The 27,711-nt window shown below is 43.3% G+C and overlaps 1 protein-coding gene across 2 annotated transcripts; it reads left to right on the top strand.

Moving 5' to 3' along the window:
- NT5E (5'-nucleotidase ecto) lies at positions 1-27,710 on the top strand. 2 transcript variants are annotated; one of them, XM_074581240.1, is made up of 9 exons: positions 1-462; positions 5,010-5,232; positions 10,408-10,596; positions 15,457-15,654; positions 17,170-17,321; positions 20,774-20,882; positions 21,676-21,825; positions 23,380-23,580; positions 25,713-27,710. In XM_074581240.1, the coding sequence occupies exons 1-9, from the start codon at positions 121-123 to the stop codon at positions 25,868-25,870; spliced, it is 1,722 nt and encodes a 573-aa protein (XP_074437341.1). In that variant the 5' UTR covers positions 1-120; the 3' UTR covers positions 25,871-27,710. The 2 variants fall into 2 exon arrangements, with proteins under 2 accessions (XP_074437341.1, XP_074437342.1); XM_074581241.1 differs by lacking the exon at positions 1-462 and adding an exon at positions 1,374-1,463.
- The last annotated feature ends 1 nt before the right edge of the window (position 27,711 follows it).

Genomic DNA, 27,711 nt, shown 5'->3' with positions numbered 1-27,711 from the left:
TCGCCCGCTCCCCGCCCCGCCGCGGCGCTCCCCGTCCCTCCTCCCCGCCCGCGGCCACCCACTTTCCCGGCCGCCGCTCCCGAGCGGTGCCGCGGAGCGGCGCGGAACCCCCCCCCCGGCATGGCGCGTCGTGCGGGCGCGCTGTGGCTGTGCGCGGCGGCGGTGCTGTGCGCGGCGGCGGGGGCGGCGGAGCTGCGGCTGGCCCTGCTGCACACCAACGACGTGCACGGGCGGGTGGAAGCGCAGGGCGAGGGGACGCGGAGCTGCGCGGGCGCGGAGCGGGCGGCGGGCTGCTTCGGCGGCGTGGCGCGGCGGGCGGCGCTGGTGGCGGCGGCGCGGGCCGCGCACCGCAACGTGCTGCTGCTGGACGCCGGGGACCAGTACCAGGGCACGGTGTGGTTCTCCCGCTTCAAGGGCCGGGAGGCAGTCCACTTCATGAACCTCCTGCGCTACGATGCCATGGTAAAGCGGGACGGGGCGGGGGTGGGGGGCGGTGAGCGGTGCGGTGGGGGGCTTCCCTCCCTCCTTGGGTGCTGGGTCTTTTCCTCCCTTTCCTCCACTGCTGCCGTTGTTTGCGTCGCTGCCTCCTTGAGTGGGTAGCCTTGCGTCGGAGAAGGCTGTGGGTCACACTAAAATAGTGGGATGTAAGCAAGGAGAAGAGAAGCGATGGTGATGCTGGGTGAAGTCATGAGCTGGCAGCCCCATGGGCAGCCAAAAACCGGGAGCTGATGCCAGGGCTACACAGAGGAAAAGACAGCGATGCAGTGGAATAACCCCCCCTTGGGAGAGGCAGGGGCTTGGGGCAGGCGGCAGGATGGACAGGCTCTGTTGGAAGAGGGGTTGGCAGAGTCATGGAAGCAAGCCCAGAAAAAGTCAGGCAAGGACCCTGGCCTGCGACAGAGGGGTTAACCCTGGCCGAGGGTCGTGGCCTGCCCTTGCCGGCTTCGGTGGTGCGGGAAGTGCTGTTTCAGAGGGTGAGGATTTTTAGTTTTCATCAGTCCCACCCTGGTTATGTCCAGTCCCACCAGATCTGTGCTCATGATGGGGTGTAAGGGGCTGTGTGCGGGTGGCCCAGGGACGATAACAGCACATCTGTGAGGGAGCTCTCTGAGATGGTGCCAGTCTCCCACCTTTACTCTGGCTCTTTTGGTTGTCCAAGTGCTGAGAGGAAGGTAGAAGAATTTGAGGTTGAGACTGGGGCATGTCACTCCATGTCCTTAAATCTTTTGTCTCAGGGCAAGAGCCTGTTAATATATAAGGAATTATCGTGGCTTATTTTGCTTGCGTACAACCCCAGAAAGGAGGAGAGGGATTAAAGTTATGTTTGTGGGTGACTGCTGTTCAGGAGTGACTGTTTATTTATTTCATCCCAGTTGTCAGCTTGAGGGGAAAATTTTCTGCGCATATCACATCCTCTGTCTTCATCTTTTTTGCTTTCTCTGGAAAGGATTGCAATGTCCCAGGTAAAAATGGCTTCACCTGTTTCTTCCCTGTGCCTCAGAACAGCTATGTAAGGGAAAGGGGTGCCCCAGTGCACTCTCCTAGGTTAAGCACACTTCATACCAGACAAACAGGTCTGTGAAGGATGCTGCTGCCTGTTCACATAGTCTAATGAACGGTTTTCTAATCACAAAACTAACATTAACAGAGTTTTGTTTCTTGGTGGTGGGCGGGAAGAGCGTGTGCATTCAGGACTCATCCTCACTGAGAGCTGGGGAGCACTTTGGGGTTCTGCAGTGCAGAAATAGCTCAGGGTGGTTTTTCCTACCTTTCTTCCCAACGCTTGCTGCTGGCTGTCATTTCTCTTGCATTTGCTGGTTTGACTGGTTCATGCGCAGGCTGGGAGTTTGTACAGTTCCCAATGATATCACAAGAGGAAATTCTTTCGGGCAAAATCAGCAGTGTTGAACTAGAGCTCAGTTTTGGAAATGTGTTATGTAGGAAGCGTCTGCAGACTGGTTAGGAGATCCCATGAGCTTTTTCATCAGAATAAGATTAAAAAGTAATTCCGCACCCTACTGGACAGCCAGAGGCTTGTACTTCATGGTAATGCATTAGGTGAAGTAGTCAACCACGTGCTCTCTGTGGAGGTGCTGCATCTTATAATTTAAATATTGTCAGTGGATAGAAGGGGACAGAATAGATTGAGAAACTACAGAGGCTTCAGCACCTTTCTCTGCTACCGAAGAGCCTGAGGACAGATGGCGAGTGTTGGGCAGCACTGCAGCATCCTTTTCGATTCTTCTGTCCATGGACCACGGGGACCATCTGGTGGGGATGGTGGCTGGGGGGGCACAGGGTAAGAGCCACGCTGCAGAAGGGTGAGCTAGTGTTTCTTTAAGCAAAATTTGGGAAGTCACATCCCTAACAGAAGGGGTGGGTATTACCAAAATGGTTAGAAGTGAGATACAGGAGTAGGATTACAAACAGGATGAAGGAGGGAACATGAGTCATAGAAGTTTTTACAGGATGGGGGCAGGAGCCACAGGAGGATTTAGCTGTCAGCATTAGAGGTTTGTTTCACAAATGGGACAAATTTCCTTTCTTAAGTTTGCCCTTTTCTCATTTATGCCTGTTATCACCTCAGGCCTTTTTTCTCCTGTTTAGCTAGGTATTGCCTTCCAAATTTTCTTGACACTAGCCTTTCTTTTTGGTGTAATTAACACCAGAATCCAAATTAAGTATCGCAAAGGCAGTAATTAGAGGGGTGATAGAAGTCTTCTAGCTTTACTTCTAAGTTGCATCCTTCTGTTAATTTGTATCCTGATTTTGAAATATTTTTAGCCTGGTTTCTTGTGAAAAGGAGGATTATATGATCACGTGCTGCGTGCCTGAACATTTCTGTTTATTCCCCCTTGTGACTTACACTTATGTTGGCCAGTGGATTCAGATTTGGTGAAGGGATATTGCATAGGTACAGAGTCCTAGAAGCTCTGGGTGTAAGGGTAGTTAGGGAAAGTACAGGAACCCAAAATGATCCACATCCTCCTCCCCAGAGGAGGAGCTGCATCAAAAATAAAACTATTATTAGCCACCAGTGATTTCTCATGACCAAGAGACTTTATAACCACCCGCACCATGGGAAAAATTTTGATCAAAGCTTGTGTCCTAATGGACATGAAATAATCCAAATACAAGATACAAAGCCAAGAGAAACAAGGTTTCATAGGTGGTTGGTTAGTTGGTTGTTGTTTTTTTTCACAACAAGCTAATGGCAGTTACATCCAATTCAAATTCTTATTTCATTTGCAACCTTTTTTGGGGGTAGTTTTAATTGCATAGTTAGGAGGAGCAGAAGGCATATGCATGAGCCAAAAAGGAAATAGCTTGTTACCATTCTGAGATGCTCTACCAGTCCATGGATGTCTTTTCAGAACATCAGTCGGGAGTTTCCTTAGAGTGTTATTCTTTATTATTATTATTAATAATAATAATAATAAATTATTATTTTTATTTTTTCTTACAGCAAATTAGATTGCAGTTAGAATACAGTTAGAAATGGGATATGGTTGGAGTGCATTGTGTCTTCCCAAGTCAGGATTTTCTTAAAGATAATCCTCAGTTCTTTTGGAAAAGTGCTGCAGCAGCATGCCAACAATTTGGCTCCTTCCCTGGGGTGTGAGTGGTGTTCTCACTAGCGTCAGCAGGAGCAGTCAGTTGCCAATGCAAGTTACTGCTGATATCTTGATTTTTCCACAGGGCCATTGACTACCTGCCTGTGGATTTCTGAGGAGTCAGGAATCTTTGTCTCCGCCAAAAGAAAGACACTGCCAGTCAGTTGACTGAAATACTGAGCTTCCATGTCCATAGTGGCTTCAGGGTCCTGCTTGGGTTGGAACATGATCAGGGTTAACATAATCTGTTTGGGGAATAAAAGTTGGAACAAACACATAGGGGTTGTTTATCTAAGTGAAGCAGAGACATATATAAGTCTTTTTAGATGATGAATGTGCCTTTCCCCACTTAATCTTCAGAATGAATTTATGAGCACAGTTTTGGCTGGAAGAGTTGGTCCGTTGGCTTTAGCGCTCCTTTCATACTCTGCTCCACTTGCCACCCAAAAACTTGTACCAAGTTACACTATTACCACGTGTCTACAGCTATATCATTTCCGCCCCTAACACCTAAATATGCCGTGAGGTTCTTGCGTATATTGTGCTTCTGCAAAGTTGCCGTCTACAGAGGTTTTGCTGCTATTGCCAAACTTGCAGGCACAGGCATGTGGCAGCTGAGGCTGATCACGAAAAAGGGGCGGGTAGGAGAGAGTTCCGTGGTCCTTTAAGGTTAAGTCTATTTTTCTCTGCTTAACCCACCTAGAACAACTAAGCATTCTCATCTTGTTGGTATGACCTCGCGAATAAATAAACTGGACTGCTCCTGATAGCCTTAGCGCTTCGCAGTGCTACGCACACACCTGCCTGTGTGCGCGCACACCTACTGTGGATTGTCTGTGGAGGTTCTCCCTAGCTGATAAACGTTAGAGCTTCTGCTAGGTAATGGTATTGACGATGGCTAGAAAATGATATTTTCTTGTTACATGTTAAAGCACGCAAGAACTCTTAGTAAATGTGAATTAAATATGTTTTAAAAAAATCTGTAGTCCAAGCACAGGCCCTTAAAATGCATGTTTTATTTAAAGATAACAATTATTGGCATTGGCATTTAACATTTTCTTCAGTATTTTTTTTAAACTATGTGTTTTCCGTACACAAAATACATCTTTTCCTTTGTGGTTATTTTTAGTCCTCTTGCAGTTACAGCATGAAAAAACAGTGGATTTTAATCTCGTATATGATTAGAAGTGTCTGAAAAGCAAAAACCTAAACCTAAAAAAAACCCTCAATTTTTGTGTTTGTGAGAAACAGGAATGTGCTGTTTTAGACAGGATAAGGTTTTCTTCCCTACAAGATAGATTTTGTTTTCCCAAACATACCTTGTATATAATTTATGCGAGTATTTAGACTGAATATTGGAGGTAGGGTCTTATATTTTCTTCTTGCTTTTCACAGGCTTTGGGGAACCATGAGTTTGATGAAGGTGTGAGCGGATTGTTGGATCCTCTTCTTGAAAATGCTAATTTTACAATCCTGAGTGCAAACATTAAGGGGAAAACCCCACTAGGGAACAAAATGATGAAATACGTTAATCCTTTTAAAATAGTACATTTTGACTCAGAATCAGTAGGAATTGTTGGCTACACTACAAAGGAAACTTCTTTTCTTTCACAGCCAGGTATGTTTTCTTTAGTATATAAGTTTATAACCTTTGTTACTATTTTGTTACTTGCCCGCTTGTTTGAGTCCAAAGATGAATGTTTTCAGCTGAAAAGTGAGAAGTTTGTTGCTTTATCAGTATTAACTTGTGTTATTCAACTTTGTAACTGACTGGTTTTTAAACTGGAGAAGGCTTCTTAACATGAAAAGCCATTTTCATACAGACCTGAATTACTTAGCATCACTGAAGTATCTAAGTGTAAGATATTATCTATCTAAGAATATAAGAAGGTCAGTGAGATTGCAGGAGAGCTGGGGGGAACGTTTGGTGGTTTTATTGTTGTTTGGGTTTTAAAATTTGTATTCTTTTATATTTTATTGTTATTTATCTATTTAAACAAATGTTAAAACATGAATACAGCTTGTCTCGAGAGTGAAACGTGTTCAAACCAAGACATTTTTCTGGGTGTTGAAATTTTGCACTTGGATGCCTCCATGCTCAAGCCCTAGTAAAAGCAAAGAGAGCTTGATGTGTGTTTTTGAAGCAGAAGTTGCCCAAGATGTTTTTAGCCTCTCAAATATTTCCAGAGATCGGACTACAGAAGGAACACCCATTCAGCTTTTACCACAATTGCTTCATTCATGAGTAAAATTAGAATTGATGAGGAAAAAGACTTCTCAATTTCTATTTTTTCCAACATTTAAGGGGTTTTGGTTTGTTGAGGATATTTTTTTTAGTAAAATAAAATGGTCTACTGGAATGAGAAACACATTCGAATCAGCGGCAGGAGATCTGAGTCACTGCCTGCACAAAGCTCAGCCCCCCTCTGGCAAAATCAGACTTTCTTCCCTGGTTTGTGCAGTAGGGATGCCCTAAGCACCGGTTTAAAACATTTTCTACAATGAAAAAGGACTTCATATTATTACTTCTTTTTCCATGGCTTATTAATATAGAAGTAACGCATAGCTTTCTGGAGAAAAGCAATATTCAATACTTTGGGGAAGTATTAGAATATAAACCTGTTCCTTCTGTGCTCTTTAATTCCTATGCTGTATGTTTAAACTATCAGGAAGTGGACATCTGAGGTCAGAACAGACTTCTGTATCTCACTTCTAGTTTACAGTGATGTGTTTTTGGTGTCCTTTTTTTTCCCCCCCCAACAAAAATGAAAATTGATCTGTATTTTGTGTAGGCAATAGAATTTCACCTGTGCTTGAGGGCATGAGGGTAGATACCATCTGACATCACGCTAAATCTGAAAAATGGACAGACAGCCAATAGTGTGCTTCATTAAGGATTAATGAAATAGATCTCGGCTCTTCTTCCAAACAACTGTGTTGGTGCAGTGAAGTCATCAAATTAATTTTCTTGCAAATAAATATACTGGAGGAAAATCCAGATGGTGTTTTAGTGATTCTCTGAAGCATTTAAATACAGTTCCAGTAACGTCTAGACATCATATTGAATGCCTCGGTATGCTGAGACATTATAACAGAGGTCACAACTAGAAAAAAACAGCGTTAAAAGGGAAGGCTTGTTAGCTCCATAGATGGAGCTGAAGCAGCCCTAAGCTAAGTATATCCCACAGTGTAATTGAGTAACAAGCAGGGCAAATTCTAACAGTAACATTTATAGTGTTCAGAATTTTTATAATTTTCCCCTTTGCCTTCTCAGTCTGTGGAGGAACATTTGGAAGCTTTGAAAATGTGAATTCAGGATATGTTAATATGACTCAGTGACTATGCAATCCTTCAGACTGATAAAATCATGGCAGAAGTGGGTTGGTGGCAAAATAATTATCAGCCTAATTCCTTAATTCAATTAATAAGATACGTTGTGAATTCAGCACTTTGCTTATCTCTACACACTTCTTCCAGATGATTCGGTGTTCTCAGAGTGTGCAGCAATTGCTTTGGCATGCTGTACACTCTTAGGGCATTCTCAGGGCAAATAGGAAGCTTGAAAATGCTGAAACATGTGAATTCCTACATGACTGCTTTCCGTGGAAATATTTTGTGAGTGTGATTTCTTCTGTTGTTAAACCTCAATAACTTGCACAGAATTATGAAATTACAACTTGTACTTTTCATAATCTGCTTAAAACAGCTATCAACATACTTGAACAGAGTCTTTAAATCTCAGTGTTTCCATTGTGAAGGAACAATTAATCTCTGCTGAAGGTACTGTTAATGTTACTGTTTGGAAACCATAGGGATGGGGAACTCTTAGCACAATTTATAGATTACAGCCAACTGGCAGTTCTTTGAAAATTCTCCTCCGTTTTGCTGTATACAGCTATCTCAGCTGAATGCCCAGCCAGTTTTTCCACATTGTACAAGAGTTGTTCATAACTTGGCACACAGACAGGGTTGTCTATGTATTTGCTTCGCACTGGTAACCCCAAGATCATCTTTCTAGTATTGGATGGTACCAGCTCACTTGCTTCTGCAGCGATGTTGTAAACCCCACAAAATAGTTGATGTCTTTATCTGTCCTGAGAGGTACTACATACACATTCGGTGCTGTGAAATAATGTATCTCATTTTGCCCACTGTCTTTTTGTATAAGGTGGAAACCCAAAGCTCCTTACTCTGTAACCCCACAGGCAGCAAAATATTTACAAAACTATCAGCTTGGCAGAGTTTTCTAAAATGGAATTTTAAATTCCATTTATTCCACTTTATTTTGGCTGTCTTGCGTAATATTTTTCACATGCAGCCAGTTCTTTTTGCTTGTTCGTTTATAGCACAGATTGGATGTTTTATCTGAAACCCTACCCCATCTGAAAAGAGAAGAGGATGTCACATGAGTTTAGTGCCTTGAAAGAGAAGTGAAATACTGACATGGGCAATAACTAACTCTTAAATAAGCACTTGATTTTAATTCATGTTGTTTTGAAAAACATACAGTTGAATGCTAAGCGGTTTATTGCTTTTTGCCTGGTTTCTTAGAGAAATGAACGCTGTGTAATTCCTCTTACAGTGCCCTGCTGTGTAACTTCTGAACCTGCTGGCCCATTTCAGCTCAGTTAGTCGAAGTGCTGAGTTGACTAGGGTACGAAGCTGTGTGAGATGCCATGGCAGGGTCACGGAGAGGGGGGACACAAGGAGCCCCTGCAGCCCCCAAGCAGGAATCCCTTTCTACAGCAGGCAGTGGATGGGTGGGTGGGTTGACATTGACACTGCTTGTCCCAGCGCTGGTGGCTGCCAGTGCCCTGCCGCCATAACAGTCCTGGGAGAAAGGTGGACTTACTGGCATGGGACAGGCCTCATTTTTCCCCTCATTCTGAAAGTAGGTTTGTTTGTTTTAGTATGGTTTGAAGATTAATAATAGTATGTCTTTGGTGCATGGTGCGTTGTAGGCTGCAGTGGCGTAGAGGGGTAACAGAGCTGGTGCTGATGGGGAGAGCTTGGGCCACCTGGCTGCATGCCATGGGAGAAGTCAGCCTGCAGGCAACTGCGTGCTAGCACAGATAGTCAGCAGTTCACGCTTGCTCTTTGTTTAGAGACCTCAGCTCTCTTTACAGAACTGGTCCCCACACCGTGGTGTGCATGGCTGTTTTAGGTGGTCCATGGATGGTGAAATGAGCACGTGAAGGGCCTACACTCAAGGAGCATTTCTCAGACTTCCCCTTTTGCCAGTAGCTCTGCATGAGGCCCAGCTTCTGTCAAGACAAGGATGTACAAAGAGGTGCTGAAGCCGGTTCAGCCTGGAGAAGGGAGGCTAAGGGGGAACTAAGTGCAGTCTTCCACTGTCCTAAGGGGGTTTATAGAGAAGACAGGGACAGACTCTTCCCAGAGGGGCACCGAGAAAAGACAAGAAACAATGGACTCAAGTAGTACCACAGGAAATTATGGTGGGACGTAAGGAAAAAATTTGTCATGGTAAGAGCGGTTAAGTCACGAAACAGGTTGCCCAGCGAGGTTGTGGAATTTCAGCTTGCTCAGACAAGACCCTGAGCAGCCTCATCTGGCTTTGAGTTCCTGCTTTGAGTGGGTTTTGGACTAGGTGGCCCCCGGAGGTCCTTTCCAACCTCAATTAACTTATGACTCTTTGATTCCAAGAAGAGGTCCACAGGAAGAAAACGTGGGGGATGCGCTGCACAATTCGCTCTGCAATGTGCAGTGCAGAGATTCCCTCTGGCAGTAACAGAACTATTCAATGGGTGTGGTGGTGAACCAATTTGTGTAACCCTCTTTTATATCTTCCATTGTAGCAGCTTCCTCTTCATTTCCTGAGACATTTTGCAGTGGATTGTGAATTCGTTTCACTCCTCCCTTTGTTATGAAATAATGTAAATCTTCTGACATTAAAGGCATATTTCAAAATGGTTTTATCAAAAAACTCTGCAGGAAGGAGAGGCATTAGGTAGAGGGGAAATTGGTAGAAATGTTGCTCGGTTGTCTTCACCGGAAAGTTTAGGATAACAGTTTGCTGACTCTGTTCTTAAAACTTTGTCAAAGAAATTATCTTCTTACATAGGAAGTCTTTTTGCGCAACCCGGGACACTGTGCCCAGGATAAAAGTGCATGTTTGTCTAGCGCTCTTGTAACTGTTTGTCATGTTAGAATAATTTCAGCGGGCACAGAAACCTTGCAGAAAGATTGCGAGTTTCCCAACATTGTGGTCCGGAAAAGGTTTCTCCTTTCCAGACTTTCCGTTCTTTATGTTCTCGTTTCAGGGTGGTAGCTCAATTGTGTGCTGTGCTGTATTGGTATTAGTAAGAGTGGTTTACATTAGGTGAGATAACTTGTGTAAAAAGGCAATTCAGAGTTTAGTGCAGGACTTCGAAGTAGCGACTGTTTAAAGCCTTCTGAGGGGGGTGGAGAACAAGATGAGTGTGGAGTAAAAAGAGAGAGATTAACTTCACTCTGGAGAAGATAGAAGGTCTCAAAGAAATATAATTTGGGAAGAAAAAAGCTTAGTGGTACAATACAAGTGTTTATACTGAAACTCTTACTGACGTATTACTCTAAGCACTCGGGTGCTCCTGAGAGACTGGAAAACATCACGTCGGATCAGGAGCTTTAACCAACTGGGGGCATTTGAAAGCCACTGACATTCAAAGTTCCATTAATTATACAAAACAGTATCCGATATCAACTACTTTTTTTTTTTTAAACTAGTAATTAAGGTACTTTGTAAATACATTCACATTTGTTCCTTTTTTTTGTTTGTTTGTTTTTTTTTAAGGGGATGATGTAATCTTTGAAGATGAAATTGAAGCATTGCAACTACAAGTGAATAAACTTACAGCTATGGGAGTGAACAAAATAATTGCACTAGGACATTCTGGTTTCACTGTGGACAAAAATATTGCCCAAAAAGTCAAAGGAGTAGATGTTGTAATTGGAGGACATACAAACACATTTCTCTATACAGGTATTTTACTTCTTACTACCATGTTGCTTCTAGAGCAAAGCTGGAACTGTTTTTCTTTAAACTTGGAGAACTTTCACAAATATAGTTTACTGCTGGCTGTACTGGGCCAGATTCATAGCTGGTACCTATCCATAACTTCCGTGGAAGAAACTAATTTAAAACAGTCTGTGAGCAAGAAGTGCCCTAAGTCACTGAAAGGTTCCTTGATGCTGTGGATGTTCAAGATGACCTATACAAAGTGGGACAGAGGAACAAAGGTAGTCATATCGGTCAATTACTGCCAAATATATTGTACCTGTTTCGAGCTCACACATGGGTAGCAACAGGACAAAGGGCAACGGTTTTAAACTGAAAGAGGGGAGATTTAGATTAGACATTAGGAAGAAATTCTTTACTGTGAGGGTGGTGAGGCACTGGAACAGGTTGCCCAGAGAAGCCGTGGATGCCCCATCCCTGGAGGTGTTCAAGGCCAGGCTGGATGGGGCTTTGGGCACCCTGGTCTAGTGGGAGGTGTCCCTGCCCATGGCAGGGGGGTTGGAACTAGGTGATCTTGAAGGTCCCTTCCAACTCTAACCATTCTATGATTCTTTGATTCTATGAAAAAAGATGTTTACATTTAAACTTGTGTGTGACTTAACCAAAAAAATCAATCATACAGTGTTTCAAAAGTGATCACATATTGATTTTCTATAGAATCTGATTCTGTATTCATAGCTCTCCATTAGCCCTGCCATTAAAAAACTTCTCCCACGTTTCCTATGTCTTTTTCAGTCCCTCTCTGAATCTCTGACTTTAGTCTTCTTTTCCCTAGAGGTAGACATAATTCCAGAGATAAACACTGTTGATTTGATTCCTTCCGCAGCAATGTTACTTTAAGCAAAACCTGCCATCAGCAGCTTCTCCAGTGCTGCTGCCTTCCCTGTGCCAGTGAGTAGGGACACAAGTAAAAGAAAGGCTGGTTTTTTTTAAACCATCAAAGATAGCTCATTATATTTAGCAGAAACTTAATTAACTCGTTGAGAATATAACAGGAACTTTCTGTAATTTTCAGCAAAATTTCCCTTGTGCCCGAGTCATAGAGATAGCACCATGTACCCAAGGAACTTTACCACTTAAATGTTTTGCACTGTCTGTTTCATCCTCTCCTCTCCCTACTCATCTCCTGTCACTTTCTCATGCCTTTTATGTCTCATCCAAGCTCTCACCTTTTACTATCCCGCTTGTTAAAGAGAAACAATTGCATGCTACAGTCATACATTAAACAATTTGGAGAATCTCTTGAATTTAGCCTCAGGGAATAGCTTTGATCACCAAGCTGGAGCCACACAGCATTTTACACATCTACCTACAAGACAGAGGCCTCAAACACTTAGCACAGGGATGCAGCAGAGAAGTGGCCAAACTGGAACAGATGACAGGACCATCCATCCCAACGTCTTGTCTCCAAGAGTGACCAAGACGGAATGGTGAGGGAAGAGTGGACAAGGCTGTGGAGACGCTGTACACACATCTTCCCCCATCTCCCAGCAGCTTCTAGCTCAGGGACTCCCCAAGCCACAAACTGTGTCTTGGTATTTACTAGCTCCCGCTGGAACTTCTCTTCCCTGAACTTGCCCCATCTCCCTTTGACTGCCGTCAGCCTTCACAACAGCCGGTGGCAGGGTGTTGCACCACTGACCTGCGCATCCTGCAGAGACCTTGCTCTTTCGTCTGTGTGCAGCCTGCTGCCCACTGGTGGCATTTTTCAGCAGTTTTATTGTATTATTTTTTGTGATGGGAAAACCAAGGCTGCACGCAGTATTCAAAGTGTGCACTCATCGTGGGTTTACACAGTGGAATGCAGATTCTTTTGCACAGCCTTGTTGGCCAATGCCTGTAGAGAGTTTGTGCCTCGAAGTGGTAGCCATTGGGTGCGGTCCAAAGAGGTGCCACTGTTTGCAATTTGGAATCATGATCTGAAGTGCTCCAGGAGTTGAGATATCTGACTTCATATCCTATCTAGAGCTGTAAGAGTTCATGTGCACATCTCTTGTCATCCCAGAGACAAGACTAGACTGGGCCAAGCTGTTCCGTCTCTCCCCATTTGAAGCTGTTCAAGATTCACAAGGCCAGAGAAACCACATAGGATGGGACTCTGCAGCCTTCAGGTTAAAGACCTCCGCTGGGAGTGGGTTCTGGTCCCTTTTCCAAGGGCTTTACTGTTTTAATAAAACAAGTCTGTCTTTTTTATTAACAGTGGAGAGAAGTGAGAAAAATAAGAAGTATCTGGGGGAGATACACCAAGAAATATGTATCCACTTATTTAGTCAAAATATGGTTTTTGACAGAATGTGGTCTGAGTCTGTAGTTTTTATTCCAAGTGCTGAGAAGCACTAGCTAATCTGTCGAGGAGCACCATCAGTGCATTTGTCAACCATTCCCCTCTGAGTCAAAGCCATTAGCCAACACAATGCAATAGCCACCTCTGTAGAGGTGATTTGACTGCAGAGTGGAACATCTGATTTTAAATGTCTCTGTCTGTGTGTCGATGCCTATACATTAAGCCTATAAGCTCTCATTTAAGTCAAGAGATGTAATCAATAACTGTCAGCAGAAGTTGGGAGAATATTTCAGCTCAGTCCAAGTGGAGACGTACCAGCTGAATCTCTGGCTGTCGCGGGAGCTGAGAGACATATTGCCCATGCAGACACCTCCATAGAGATATCTTAATATAAGGGCCTAATCTTGGACTAGTCCAACCTTTCATCTAAGACATTTGCAGATCTCTGGTTTATCCACAGATTATGTGGCAAACGCTGTCTTGACTTATTCAGGCAGGCATGCTTTGGGTTTGTAGAACTGCTTCAAACAGTAATGGTAATTTTAGGCTAGAGCATTTTAATTTCTGGTTTTCTTCAGAAAGGACGTTCTGAGAACATAGTGTGTTGGCTACAACAAGGTAAGAAAATAGGGAGGTGTTGCAGATTCTTCAGTTACCCCGTATGAATTTGTGCATTTGTAATGAAACAGCATTGCATCTCACACTGGGACTGAGATGTGTGCATGAATTCTTAGTGCTGTTTTCTTTGAGGATAAGATGCACTGAAAAGTCTTTTCATTTCATTTCATTTCATTTCATTTCATTTCATTTCATTTCATTTCATTTCATTTCACATCTGTCTTACAACAGAACAATGTTGTAGTGGTAATTAATGCTGCAAGAAAGTATTAGTATCAGAAAGTATCTCTTCAAAAAGCAAGAAATGAGCAAGGCTCTGGAAAACCACTTAATCTCACACAGCTGATGTATACTAAAACGATGACCAGAAATCATGACTTACTCTTGCTAATGCCCTGTTCATTTGAGGACTGCACAAGGGCAAGGGATCAAAACTGATTCCTTTTTCAGTTCCAAAAAAACTCAAAGCCACTCTTACATGCACAAATCCTGCAGGGTTCTCATTAGCTACAGGGTTTCCTAAATTCTTCCCAAAATAAATCAAATAGTGAAGAGGCACCACCAAGAAACTAACTCTGTCGGCCAGGCTGAAAGTAGAAACACTAGTTCTCTGGTAAATTTAGCTCATCTTGTAGTTTGTTACAGCCGTTCTCCTTGGAGAAGAGAAGGGATCAGAGATAAATATGAATCATGTTGGGAGTTCTAGGAGGAACATTTGTCATGTTGCTTATCCCAGGATTTCATATTATGGAAACAACTATAAATGGAAGGAAACCAGTTGTTCTGTGAGCAGGGGATGTGAAGAGTCTGCTTTCCTCTGGATCCATGTCTTCTGTGCCTGCTCCCCCATGCCCCTGCCCTGCCGGCACCCCGGCTCTCGCCCACATGGAGATGGGAAATGCCGCCGGCTTTGGGACAGGAGTGAGCAGTAGGCTTAGAGGTGTCTCTGCAGTGGGAGGCAGCACGTGATGCCTCTCAGAGCTGCCCGACCTTGGTCTTTGCTGACGGTGGGGCAGGAATACTGACGGGAATAACGGGGGAGTGATACGACTCAGATAAGATTGTCAAGGAGACAGGGAGAAGGCTGGTACCCTTGAGACAAGAGCTGTGCTGCGTAGTTTTCTTGGCCGCTTTCCTCCCTTGCATGGTTTCTACATCCTGTGGCAGCCTGAGCCGTTTGAGCTGAGATCTCTTTTCTCTGTAACTGCGGTGCTTTAATCTGTCTGTTTCCAAGTCCTACGTCTAATCAGCCTTCAAACTTTGCAGGTTGGTAAGAGTTTTAAATCCGTGGCCACATAACAAAAATGCTGATGAAGTTTGCTGTTGCAGAGGGTTTGCAGCCTGTCTGAAATTTTGGAGGCTAAGTTTGCTATAGTTAAAAAAAATCAGTTGGGTGTATGCACAAATTGATGGAACTGCTTGTATTCTGTAGGTATTCTGACTGCATATTATCAATAAAAATAGTTTAGACTCTCTCATATCAAGAAGTCCTATGTATGTTTTACTAACATACTCATTTTCTAGCTGATGCAGAATAATGTTGCGTGAAGGCTTAACAATAAACTTTTCAGTCAGAGGCTGGTATGTGTGCATTATTACTGAGAGGTTTAGGTTGAAATAATCGGAATGAAAAGTTCCTTTGTTGTTACTGTGACATGATGTCATGGAGGAGTGTGCTGTCACAACTTAAAAAACACTGTGGCAGTTATTAGAGCTCATGTCCTGAAAACAACATCGTCTTTTATGAAATAACATAACTGGTCAGTCAAATGCGTGCTTGTCATCCAATGCATTCATCGTTGTTTCTGCTTAGTATCCTATTTGGTTTTTTTATAAGGCTGAGAAACATTTAAGTGTCATTCTAATAATTCCTTGAAGGCCACGTGAGCTGAAGACCCACTTTACACGCTTGTTTCGTCCAGGCACCCCACCCTCTACTGAAAAGCCAAGTGGCTCCTATCCACACATGGTTGACTCTGATGATGGGAGGAAGGTGCCAGTTGTACAGGCTTATGCTTATGGAAAATATCTCGGTTACTTAAACGTTACGTTTGACAAGAACGGAAATGTGGTGGAAGCAGTCGGAAACCCCATTCTGCTGGACAGCAGTGTTCCTGAAGGTACGTGGACCAGACCGTTGAACGTGCCTGCAGCACGCCGCTACCATTCGAGTGTCATTACGTTAAAGACGCGGTACAACGGCGCAGAAGAATTCAGCTTTCTTCCTGGGCTTGCAGTTCTCCTCTGCGTAGGATTCAGGCTGTGTTATAGGCGTACTCATTTGCCTCTGTTTCTCTTTCTGAACAGTGGCCTTTGAATATGCACAAATTCAGTGTATGTTTTTTGTCTGTTTAAAATCACTGGACGTCCTTTTGTAGGAGCTGAGGTGATACACTACCTTACCATTTAGCAGAGCCCGTTTTAGCTAGCCCTGTAATTATCATTGAAAAGATTATGAGGACTAATTTACACTGTTTTGCCAGGGGCTGGGTTCTTCAGAACAGAGTTTAGAGCAATATAGGAAAGTGGAAATATTCCAGAAAAAAAATGGAATACTCTGGCAATGTGCAAATATAGTAGACAAACCCCATGGCTTCTTGTTTTCAGTGCTGAGCGTGTTCAGTGTTTCAGTTCTGAAACATTTAAAGAATGGGAGGAGAGTCTCTCTGTTGCTCTCTGTTCATAACTCTGAGCTCTCTTACCTGCTTTTTGTCAGCTTTGTAATTACCCGGGGCTGTTTCTCTGGTCTTTGTTTCTTATCCAGTGTTTTGCTGTATGAAGCTCTGAGCTTTTACCAGACTTTCTAGGTTCTAGCAGAGTATTTGTAAAATAAATCCTTTAAAAATGTTATGTTCATAGATATTATTTACTGTGTTATGCTCAGTGATCTATTAATGTAATGAGATGATGTAAAGAGACTTTACATTCTCTATCTGATGTCAGTAAAAGTAAAAATTCAGATACATAGGCGCTTGTATTTTATAAATGTCGCTGTTGCTGACAGTTACGTGGCAAACTGCTTAAAACTAATAGCTAATATAAAACAGTTGTGACATTACCAGTCTGCATATATAAGTATCTTTGTATCTGTTTTTTTTTTTTTCTGACAGAATACGATTTGCACCTGGCAGACAGATGTGCATAGAGAATTAATTTCTATAAAGGGTTTATTCCTTGACATTAGTATTTGAGCTAGTATTCCTTTTAGCACTATGTTCAAGGGGAGGAAGTTATAATTGGGGAGGAAAAAAAAAAAAAAGGTACGATGTCAAATAAAGACCAAGCTCACTTGTATATTAAAAATTTTCTCACCTGTAGAGGTAAGTGCTAGAAACCCCTTCGGTCAGAGGTTGGAACAGGACTGGGCGAATATATTTTTAAGTCTTATAGAGGAGATGAGCTTGCTGTGGCACAGGAATAGCTTGTTCATTTGATTGTCCTGTCCTGCCTGCTCCCCTTACAGGCTTTGTTTGAATTGAGTGTAGATGTCATGTTGCTTGAAGAGCCCTTAGGGAAAGCGTAATGCTTTAGAATCATGAAGAGCAGGTTTTTTTCCTAAGCTTTGTATTCACTGAAGCGTCACTAATACGAGATACGTGTGATGCTTATTTTACACTTTTCATACTGCTTTATAGATGAGCACATTAAAGAAGAAGTGGAAAAATGGAGGAAAGACCTGGGGAATTATTCGGAAGAGATTGGAAAAACTAGTGTTTACCTGAACGGTACAAACCAAGCGTGCCGTTTCCAAGAATGTAACATGGGAAATTTGCTTTGTGATGCCGCGGTAAGACGTTGCCACAGCAGGTGGCAATCCCATCTAAGTGTTACTTTAGAGCTATCAGGTGAAACGCTCCCAGGCTCTGAACTATCAGCGCACGGGCTGTGTTCTGCTTTCCAACACCATAACATCTAGAGCGTCCCTAGAAAGATATGGCAGAAGAAAGGCTATAATTAATCTTACTGTATAGAGTAAGGAGCGGTTTCTTCTATGTGTACATCCTCATACAGAGACCAGCTTGTTCGCAGCTGGCTCTGAGGCTGTGGTTTGAAGAGACACGGCGGTCTGATCTAGGAGCCCATTCCTCAAGCAAGGAGGAGAGCTCGTCTCCCCTGCGCCTCTCCCATCCTGCTACCCATCTCCTGCTCACAGCACTTACCTTCTGCCCCGTTTTTACCCACTGGGCTCTGCTCGTCCTTTTTTAATGCACTAGCCCAGAAAAAAAAATTCTGTCTAGTTTTCTGACGAGTTACTGCTATGAATTGTCCCCCCAAAGAGACCAAAAGGTGCCAGCTGAAGCAAAGGAGGGGGAAAGGCCACACTCACAGCCGGGCCCAGAAGAGAGAAAAGTCCACAGCATCCCAGCCCAGAGGGAGTCACTGGCCCCTGCTGCATCCTGATGGATATCCCTGAGCTTTAACAGTCCCATAACACCAGAAGGTCTTTTTATGAGAAGTCACTTCCAGTTTTTAAACTAGCTGGTTTTGATTGTTTCGCTCTCCCACAGCAGCACCATTTCCTTTGGGTGCTCCAGGGGAAAACGTTCACTAACATGACTGCAGAAAATGAGCACTGCCGTAAAGTCAGGAGCCAATTAGGAGCCATGAGTTTTCATTTAGATATTTCCCCAAAGCTGGTCATCCAGGCCATTTGATTGCTTTTATTGTAATCCTTAAAATAATTCTTAGTACATGGGCTAATTTCCAAATTAGATTAAGATTTGGGAATTCCACATACAGTTCCACCAAAACAGTTCCACCTTGCTTTTTTCTTCCTGCTAGGCGTTTTTATATTTTTATTTGAAAAATGTGATCAAATGCTTTGGCATTTTTTAAGATGCAAGAAAGTAACTTTAATCTTTCAGAAGTCTGTGGATTCTCTTCCTATACATTTTGTCTGGGGAGATCAAAATGTACTTTAGTTAAATTGGTGTCTCTAGACAACTATCTGCAGCCATGAGGAGATACATGGATTGTCCTTCATGGCCTTTGCATTACCCGTTCTACACTTGCTTTCCGTCTGGTGCCAGGCATACAGGGGTATGAAGGTAAAAACAGACCTGTCTGTGCCATGGGCTTGAATATTTAGAGCTGTCCTGGGAAATCCGGAGATTGAAAAGCGTGAAAGATTGATTGAACGGTTGTACTGGGTCAAAACAGATGTCCATTTAGTTCAGTGCTGCTTCTCTCAAGAGTAGCCCAAAATCTCAGAAAAAAAGGTTGACAGACCCAGATGGCGTTCTACAAAGAACCTTAAAGGAACTCAAATGTGAAATGGCTGTGAAATGGCTAACATCAGCGTGTGAGCTTTTGTTTTAAACTGCCTCTGTGCTCAGGACTGGAGAGCAGCAAGTGTAGCACCACGATTGCACCTGTGCAACCTGCTCTAGGTGACCCTGCTCTGGCAGGGGGGTTGGACAGATGATCTCCAGAGGTCCCTTCCAACCCCGACCATTCTGTGATTCTGTGTAATTTAAAAATGCTTCTGTGGGGAACTGAGGAATTACAGACTTCTAATCCTGATATCTGTTCCAGGCAAATTAGTAAATCAGGGGGTATAGTTCTGACTGAAATCAGCAATCAGAAAAAAAAAAATCCGTTCATTCATTAAGTATGAGTTATGAACTGAAGAATATCCCATGGATCTGGCCATAGGGAATAACTTTGATCGCTAAACTAGAGCCACAAAGCGTTTACACATCTACCTACAAGTCAGAGGCCTCAAACACTTGGCACAGGGATGCAGCTGAGAAGTGGCCAAACTGGAACAGATGACAGGACCATCCCTTCCCCATCCCAATGTCTTGTCTCCAAGAGTGACTGAGGCAGGATGGTGAGGGAAGAGCGGACAAGGCTGTGGAGACGCTGTACTCAAATCTTCCTCCATCTTCCAGCAACTTGCAGCTCAGGGACTTCCTAGACCACAAGTAGTGTCTTGGTATTTACTAGCTCCCACTGGAACTTCTCTTCCCTGAACTTGCCCCATCTGCCTTTGACTGCCGGCAGCCTTCACAACAGCCGGTGGCAGGGTGTTGCGCCACTGACCTGCGCATCCTGCAGAGACCTTGCTCTTTCGTCTGTGTGCAGCCGGCTGCCCACTGGCTGGGTGCCTGCTGGAGGCCGAGGAGTAGTCCTTGCACTGGAACACTTGGTCCCTATCCACCCTCTTCACGCCGCTCACGATTTCATAGGCTTCTCAAATATTTTTGTTACGTTGTCTCTTTACCAGGTCAGGCAGTCCTAGCCTGCGTCATCGTTCTACGTTCAGAAACTTTTCTGTGTCTGTGGCTGTCCGTGTCACCCCTCTCTGAATCATTCTTGAAATGAGAAAACACACCGATCACTACCCAGCCTCCACAAGCCCGTCTTGATTTTATAGACTTCTGTCATGTCCTTTCTGTATTTCTCTCCTTGTGAGAATGAGGAGTCACAACCATAGTCATTTCTGCACAGAAACCAGTCCATCCTTTCCATTACCCTTGTTTTTTTTCTCAGCCTTTTCCCGTTCTACTCATTTATTTCTGAGGATTAACACTGTAGGTTCATCGTCCTTATGCAACTGAGTAAATCCCTGGTCTCCATTTTCTTTTCTTTAAGATGCCGCAAGCAAATGTTGTCTTGTCCGTTCATTTTGTGAGCGTTTTGCCACTGTTGGAGGCATGATGCTGTGCAGAGTAGACTTTTGGGTCTGACCTAGTATGCCTGTTTCCTGTGCCTCCACTCTTCTACATCGTTCTACTTTGCCAAGACCATTCCAAATATTAAAAACCAATCTCAGAGAAGCTGAAAAATCTTAATTCCCTGCAACATACAACAAGAGATTAATTTATATATTCCCCTACATGTTTTTAAGGTACAGCTGTCTTTCTTCTTCACTTCCCAGTTCTCCAAATGTGCCCAAATCATTTGTCTTTATTACAGTTGCTGGAATCAAAGAATCATCCTTCCTTTGTTCAGCTGGCCTGCCCTGGCCATGTCATACACACACAGACTATGGCAGAGTTCAAGAGTTCATTACAGAAAAAGGCAAATATTTTAACAAAGCAAAATACTTATTTTACTGTGTTTGCCTTTTTGTTTTTTTAATAATGCAGTATTTTACAGTGGGGCTGAAGGTAATGTGAAAGAAGATAGAAAACATTTCTGTCTCTTTTCAGTCTCAGATCGTATTGGCTGTAAATTTCCAGAGCCTGGACTAAGTGAAGATTAAAAATCAGTTTAAACGTTTTCCTTTTATAGCTTTATGAGAATGTCGTACGTCCGGATAAAAAGTCGTGGAACCACGTATCAATGTGCATCCTGAATGGAGGTGGGATACGGTCACCCATTGATGAACAGAGCACTAATGGTATGTAAAATTACAAGCTGAATGACAGCTTTATCAAGAAGGAAGAATCGAGTTCTGATGCGAGCCCAAACCCAATGTTAGGTATGGGCTTGTTTTGATGGGATTTGCACAGTGTTTGGAAGCGGTTTCAAACTTTCTCAAATGGTTATACATCATTAGAGCCCAACTGCACTCAGGCTGACATTAATAGAATTTACTAGCGTTGTTTGTACACAGCGCTTTTTATCATTTCCCTCTCTCCTTGCTGCCTTGGAACAAAGAAAGATAGAGGATGTTTCTTCCGCTAACCACCCTACTGTAGAGGGTCATGCGGTCTGGTTTGCTGGGACCCTCATAAGAAGGGTCCCAGCAGAATAAGTGTAGAATAAGTGAATTCTGGGTTTTCTGAACGCTAAAATTTTACAGCTCTTATTTTCCTGGTATCACATAAACCAGTTTTTTTCATTTTAGCTAAATTTTTCTGTAGGTCTACATCAATAAGTCTTAAACAATTGGAAAATTTGCCTTAGTAAGAATATCTGTTTTCCTTCAGCTTAGGTCGGTGGTCTGTAATCTCTTTTAATAGAGTTATTTAAATAGCAATACATACAGTTCCATCAGATTTATGAGTCGTGATACTTGCTGATTGATAAAGATGCAGGTTCTTTGGCTGAGGCGGTAGATGTGACCCTCACCTCTGTTGGCCCTCGTTTTCTCAAATTGTGTTTGCCATGTTCCTTGTCAATGTTGTGCTGTTAATAATAGTGTAAATTTAAAAAAAAAAAATAACGTAAGTAAAGTCTCATTCCCCCAGGTAGCATTACTGTGGAAGATCTGCTGTCTGTTTTGCCATTTGGAGGTCGTTTTGATTTGGTAAGGTTAAAAGGCTCCACTCTGAAGGAAGCTTTTGAGCACAGCGTGCGCAGATACGGAAGAGGAAGCGGAGAGCTGCTGCAGGTTGGAGGTACGTTTTCTTCTCAGTTTTCCAAGCCGGCCATCCCTTCCGTTGTCCTTGTTCGTATTACACCTGGAAGCCTCTTTTAAGAATGGAAATCTAGTTGGCCGTCCATGCTAGCCCTGTGCCTCAGCCAACTAACACCATTAATCCTGCGTGTGTTTAATTGAGCCGCTGCAACACCCAGGCCACCGCTGCTCCCCTCAGCAGAGGCGGGATTCCCCGTTGGCTCGGTGACCCGTAATGGCAGCCGTTTAACACTTCAGTTAGCTACAGGAAGATATAATTGAGGGTAGCTGTAACCCAGTAACAGCTACAACAAACTCCCATTTTCCGTTCTTCACTGGCAGCCTACCTGAAACCCCGCACTGGACGTCTCTGCAAATTATTGCCAAATTTCACTTTGTCAAAATCATTTTGCGCCGTCGTCTTATGATTGCTGACAGTTTTAAAGTTAGTCCAAATGAGCTATGAAATTGCTCCGGTGAATTTCTAAATATTTTAGGGATGGAGAGTTAATATTAAAAGCATGCGCATTTCTTGAATCGCGCCCCCCTCCCCGTGTATTTACCCAGATGTGTACTAGGCTACAGTCATGTTTATTCCTGGTCTCTCTGCGATGCAGTGAGGCTTTTATTGTTTATTTAGCAGAAAAGTTAAGCTTGAAGGGCAGGGGCTGAGGGATTTTTCCCCTGCCACGCGGCCTGGTGATGGGGGCACTACCCCCTCCGTGTGATGTAGAACCTCCACGTGCCAAGGACACAACCCCTGTCCTGCACACGATTCACCAGTGAGTTACCAGGTTGTTGGGTACCACTAAGGTAAAGCAGCAGCAGCCCTTCTGCTTGCTGCCTTTTCACAGGAAAAAAAAAAAAAAAAAAAAGATAAGTGGTAGCTCTGGAAAGGGTTCAGGACAGAAGATCCAGGGCAGGAAGAGGGCCAGGGCTGGAAGAGCCTCTGTGCTTTGGACGAGCTTTAGTGGCTTCCTGATCAGCAAGTTCTTGGCAGTGCTGTCCTGGGGGCCTGACTCTCCCCAGGCTTTGACTGAAGAAGGCTCACAACGAGAAACGGTACTTCTACACTGAGGAGAAACCGCAACGTTCAGCCCTGGCCTGGCTTGCTTTTTTCAGGACAGTACTTATTATCCATAATAGCTGCTCAGTTAGGGTGGCCGGCTGGTATTAAAAGAAGTCATTTCAGCCAAATAGAGTGTAATGGGAAAGCCTGTGTCTGCAGGAATGAGGGAAGGTATTTTTATCTTGCAGTATCCTAATCCCATGACCAGTAATTTCCTTCTGTGGAATAGCGATGAGAACGGACGATCAGATAAACACCTGAGGCGGGACAGTACTTCAGCAATTCTCGAATCTCATAAATTTGCTTGGATAAAGGTTAATTATTGTGCAAAGGGCATTAACTGCTATCACTCAAAACAATATAACCTCTCAGTCACATAAGCTAACGTAAAGAATCTGTTGAAAGTTTGGTGGAGGATGCTGCTTCTAACCCTCTTATGTTCAAGCGGTGCTGCGTAAAGTGACATTCAAACGTGTATTTTTGCAGGCATCCACGTGGTCTACGATCTCTCCAGAGCCTCGGGCAGCAGAGTTGTTAGCTTAGAAGTGCTTTGCACAGCCTGCCGAGTCCCAGCCTACGTCCCGCTCCAGATGGATGAAATATATAACGTCACTCTTCCGTCCTATATGTTATTTGGAGGAGATGGCTATCATATGCTGAAAGACAAAAATCTGGGATACAGTAAAGGTAAGGACGGGCTCCAACAGGGTAGCAGACAAGATCTTTTTATAGTAGAAGTCTCAGATTTTCTGCTTTTATTGGATAGATTAAATTTGCTTCTAATCTGACTGTGCTGGATTGCTAGTTTTGGTTGTAGCCTGCAACTATATTCTTTTTCAGTTAAATCACAAAATTTTCAAAGAGAAACTAAGCCTCATCAATTCCGTGTTGCTGAGAGAGCAGTTCTGAGATCATGGTAAACCAGTAAAAAAGCAAGAAGCACACCACAGAGGAGGGCCACGAAGATAATCCAAGGGCTGGAGCACCTCTCGTATGAGGACAGGCTGAGAGAGTTGGGGTTGTTCAGCCTGGAGAAGAGAAGGCTCCAAGGACACCTTATAGCAGCCTTCCAGTACTGGAAGGGGGTCTGCAGGAGAGATGAGGAGGGGCTGTTTGCAAGGGCATGTAGCGACAGGACGAGGGGCAATGGTTTTAAACTAGAGCAGGGCAGGTTTAGATTAGCCATTAGGAAGAAGTTCTTTACAATGAGGGTGGTGAGACACTGTCACAGGTTGCCCAGAGAGGTGGTGGAGGTCCCAACCCTGGGGACATTCAAGGCCAGGCTTGAATCTGAGCAACCTGATCTAGTTGAAGATGTCCCTGCTTACTGCAGGGAGGTTGGAACTACATGACCTTTAAGGTCCCTTCCAACCCAACACATCCCATGGTTCTATGATGGAGAGCACGTATTATCTGTGCTACCTTGCGTTTGTACTCATTACTAAGCAGTGCCTCAAAAAGAAAGGTGCTGTTTTCTTTAGACCTCAAACTTCCACTGTATAGAAGTATTGCAAACACAGGATCGTCACCTCTACTACTTCAAGATCATGCAGCTCAGGCGAGGACCACAGGAGGCGAGGGGCAAGATGCCGACTTGCTCTGCGGGAATGAGCCTGCCCCTCCGACAGCAGCGGGACTCTCACGAGTTGTGTGGGGAGCAGCACGCAGGGGTCCCACGGACCCCACGCGGGAGAGGTAGAAAGAAAGGAGGCGTTTCACGATGCTGTCTTAAGATCTTCTAAAGTAACAGTGCAAACTGTTAGAAATTCAGCTTTTATACAATCGACACGCACAACTTTTAGGACAAAGGGAAACTTGAAAAATATTTTGAGATTAAAATTAGTTCTTTCTGAAAACACAGAAAGGATGTAGCGCTGTACTTAAAAAAAAAAAATCTTCTAGGAGCACATCTACGTCTTGCAGAACTTTCATTTCCTACGTTCTGCTTCTGGATGGTAAAAGCATGCTTTTGCCCCAAAATCTTCCCTTTTGGACCTTTGTTACAGACTGTTTTTTTGGTTCTACAGGGTGTTTCAATTTCAAATCGATTCTCACAAGTGGGATTGGTGTTCAAAATCAAATTCAACCTAGAGCTTGTAAATTGGGGGGGGGGGGCTGCAGTTCTCAGTAAATATCTGTTCATACAGAGGTAAGTTCACATAGAGAGAAATCATTAGGAATAATGAAAGGGAACAACTTGAAAGATTCTGGTAAAGTCTTCCCATATAGCAAACTCTAATTATTTTTAAGACGGAGGTTTTGCACTTCAGGATTACAAGAGCATGGATCAGAAGGGGTGCGTGACGTGGTTGTCAGCAGTGACTATAGAAAATCCACGTCGTACTTTGTGTGCACACAGCAGCACACAGACTAGAAATTCTTCCAAAGAAAAAAAAAAAAGTAAAGTTAAATTTGAAAAGGTGTAAGCGATAGCTTTGTGCGTTCTACCCCAAACGGGTGGGAGACTATCTCAGTCTACCTAAATCTGACTGGCATTTACCATCTGAACAGATGCAAAATTAAATTTAGAAAAAGCCAGACAATACAAAAAGAATTCTTTTTTTTTTTGGTAAAATATGAGTTGCTACAAAAAATTCTGGCTAGAAACCAACACAGATGTTTTATCTGTGCACAAGAAACAACTCTCCACGTCTCTACGCTGTCTTGATACGCGCCGATTCAGAATGGCAAACCGCAGAAAATGGTTTAAGACTTGAACTAAAACCGCAATTTTAGACAGGTTCTTAAACCTTGGTTCAGAGCTTGGCTGTTACAGAGAACACTGCACCTTTTGTTTGTTTGTTTGTTTGTTTGTTTAGGCGAACCTGATATTGACGTTGTTTCCCGTTACCTCCAGAGAATGAAGAGAGTTTACCCAGCAGTTGAAGGTCGAATAAAGTTTTCTTGCGGCAGTCTGATTGAAGCAAGTCTTACCCTGGTTTCTGTACTGCTCACTTTAACGTGCTTGCATACTTGATTTCTGCTCACGGTGTTTTCGGTTGGAGGAAGGCAAGAGGAGAGGTGGCGCTGACAAAGGGAAGAGACAACTCTTCTCCTTTCTTACACCTTAAAATGAATGAGCGTTTAGGTTTCTCCGCATGTCGTCAGTAAACGGCACGAGCAAATTGTCTTTAATCTGGTGGAGCCATTGAAACTCACTGCGCAGAACGAGTGGGTTCTCTTCGTTTGAATCAGCGGGTACCCCCACTTCAGTCTGAGGGTCCGAGAAGCAAAGTTCCAGTGGATGCTGATGCTTCACCAGAAAACAACCACTGACCGAAATGGCATATTTTTAACTTGTCAAATTCTTTTAGCCGCTTTAGATAGCGAATTGCGTTAAGAATCTGATTCCAATAATATAATCAAGCTTTAGAATGGATTTATTGTAGGTGTATATACCTTTCTTTGATCTCCACTCAGGGTTAAAGCTTTGCTTGCAGTCATATTTATCATACTGACCCCGATGCCTGAAGAACTGGATTTAACTCAGTGCCATTGAAAGCATGAGGCCCGTTTACACGCAGTTAAAAAAAGGTTTTCCGTTTTACTTTTAAAGACGCAGCTTCTCACTTAAGTTTTCCATTAATAAAGGACGTGATGAAAGCTTGATTTGATTTTGATCAGTTTTAACAAATTGAATATATACACGTCACTATTTAACATGACCAGTTTGAGGATTGTATCTAGGGTGAGAACACAATCTTATGATTACGTTTCATATAAATACGCTCAATTTTATGCTTTTTTCCAAAGACCAAAGCACAGGACTCCCGACCATTGTTCTGTATCAGCAACGTTCAGAGGGAAGGCTGGATATACGCGCCGGCTCCTGCAGCACTGTGGCAACCTTTGGAAGTTGTGCAGTCATAGAGCTTTTTACAGCATAACCTGGCTTTATGATAATCGTGATCACAGCTCAAAAGCCCGTCCCTTCTATAGGAAGGCTGTGTTTAAAAAATACATGGTTGTAAGAGACAGGCTAATGAGTATAAAATCAGAAATCATATTAAATGCTAAGTGTACCTTTCTGACACTTTATCAAGAAGTGACTGCTTTACAAATGAGCGCAAGCGATGATTATTTTTCTAAGACTATTCGCATTTGGAATTTTGACACGTCGTTTATTGCTGTATTAAACAGATTCTCAGTGTTTTGACTAAACCTGCTTTGTTTTTCTGGAAAGCGCGCTACGCTCTTTTTCAGGCCCAAGCTACTCGCCTCTTAAATTCACTGCACCTGCAGATTTCAAGGAGAAGGTGCATTAAGATAAACATTCAGTACGCTTAAAATTTCAAGACCTCATCAGTTTCCACGTAAATTCAAGGGTTGCGCGTGAAAAGATCCGGTCGACAGGGCTGCACTAGGTAAGTCGTGTTAGAACAGGGAGACAAAAAACCTGATGCTGACACACTACTAGTTATAACATGGCATTGATGATTTGTCAATACCAGTCCCTAAAGTTACTAATTTACAGAATGGTCTTCCCCAAACCAACATAAAAGCAGCAGCAGACAGGGCACTTACGAACCAAGCTGTACCCGCACGCCAATTTTTAGAGAGTTGTAACAACTCCTTTGGCGCATCCAGAGAGAAATAAAACTTCTACCTTCTTTTGACAAACAGAAGGAAAAGGTACACAAAAGTAACACAGATGGATAACACAAATTGTACTGATGAAGAGCGCTAATACTGCATTAGGTCGGTTTGTTTGTAAAAGAAGAGAAAATGGGTGTTGTCTGAAAAGAAAAAATGAGGAATTCCTATTAAAATATGTCTGTATTGTTCTGCGAGTAAAGCTTGTTAAAAATCCACGCATGA

The sequence above is a fragment of the Larus michahellis genome, chromosome 3, assembly GCF_964199755.1.
Source record: "Larus michahellis chromosome 3, bLarMic1.1, whole genome shotgun sequence".
Taxonomy (NCBI): domain Eukaryota; kingdom Metazoa; phylum Chordata; class Aves; order Charadriiformes; family Laridae; genus Larus; species Larus michahellis.
This window is presented reverse-complemented; position numbering and strand designations above follow the sequence as displayed.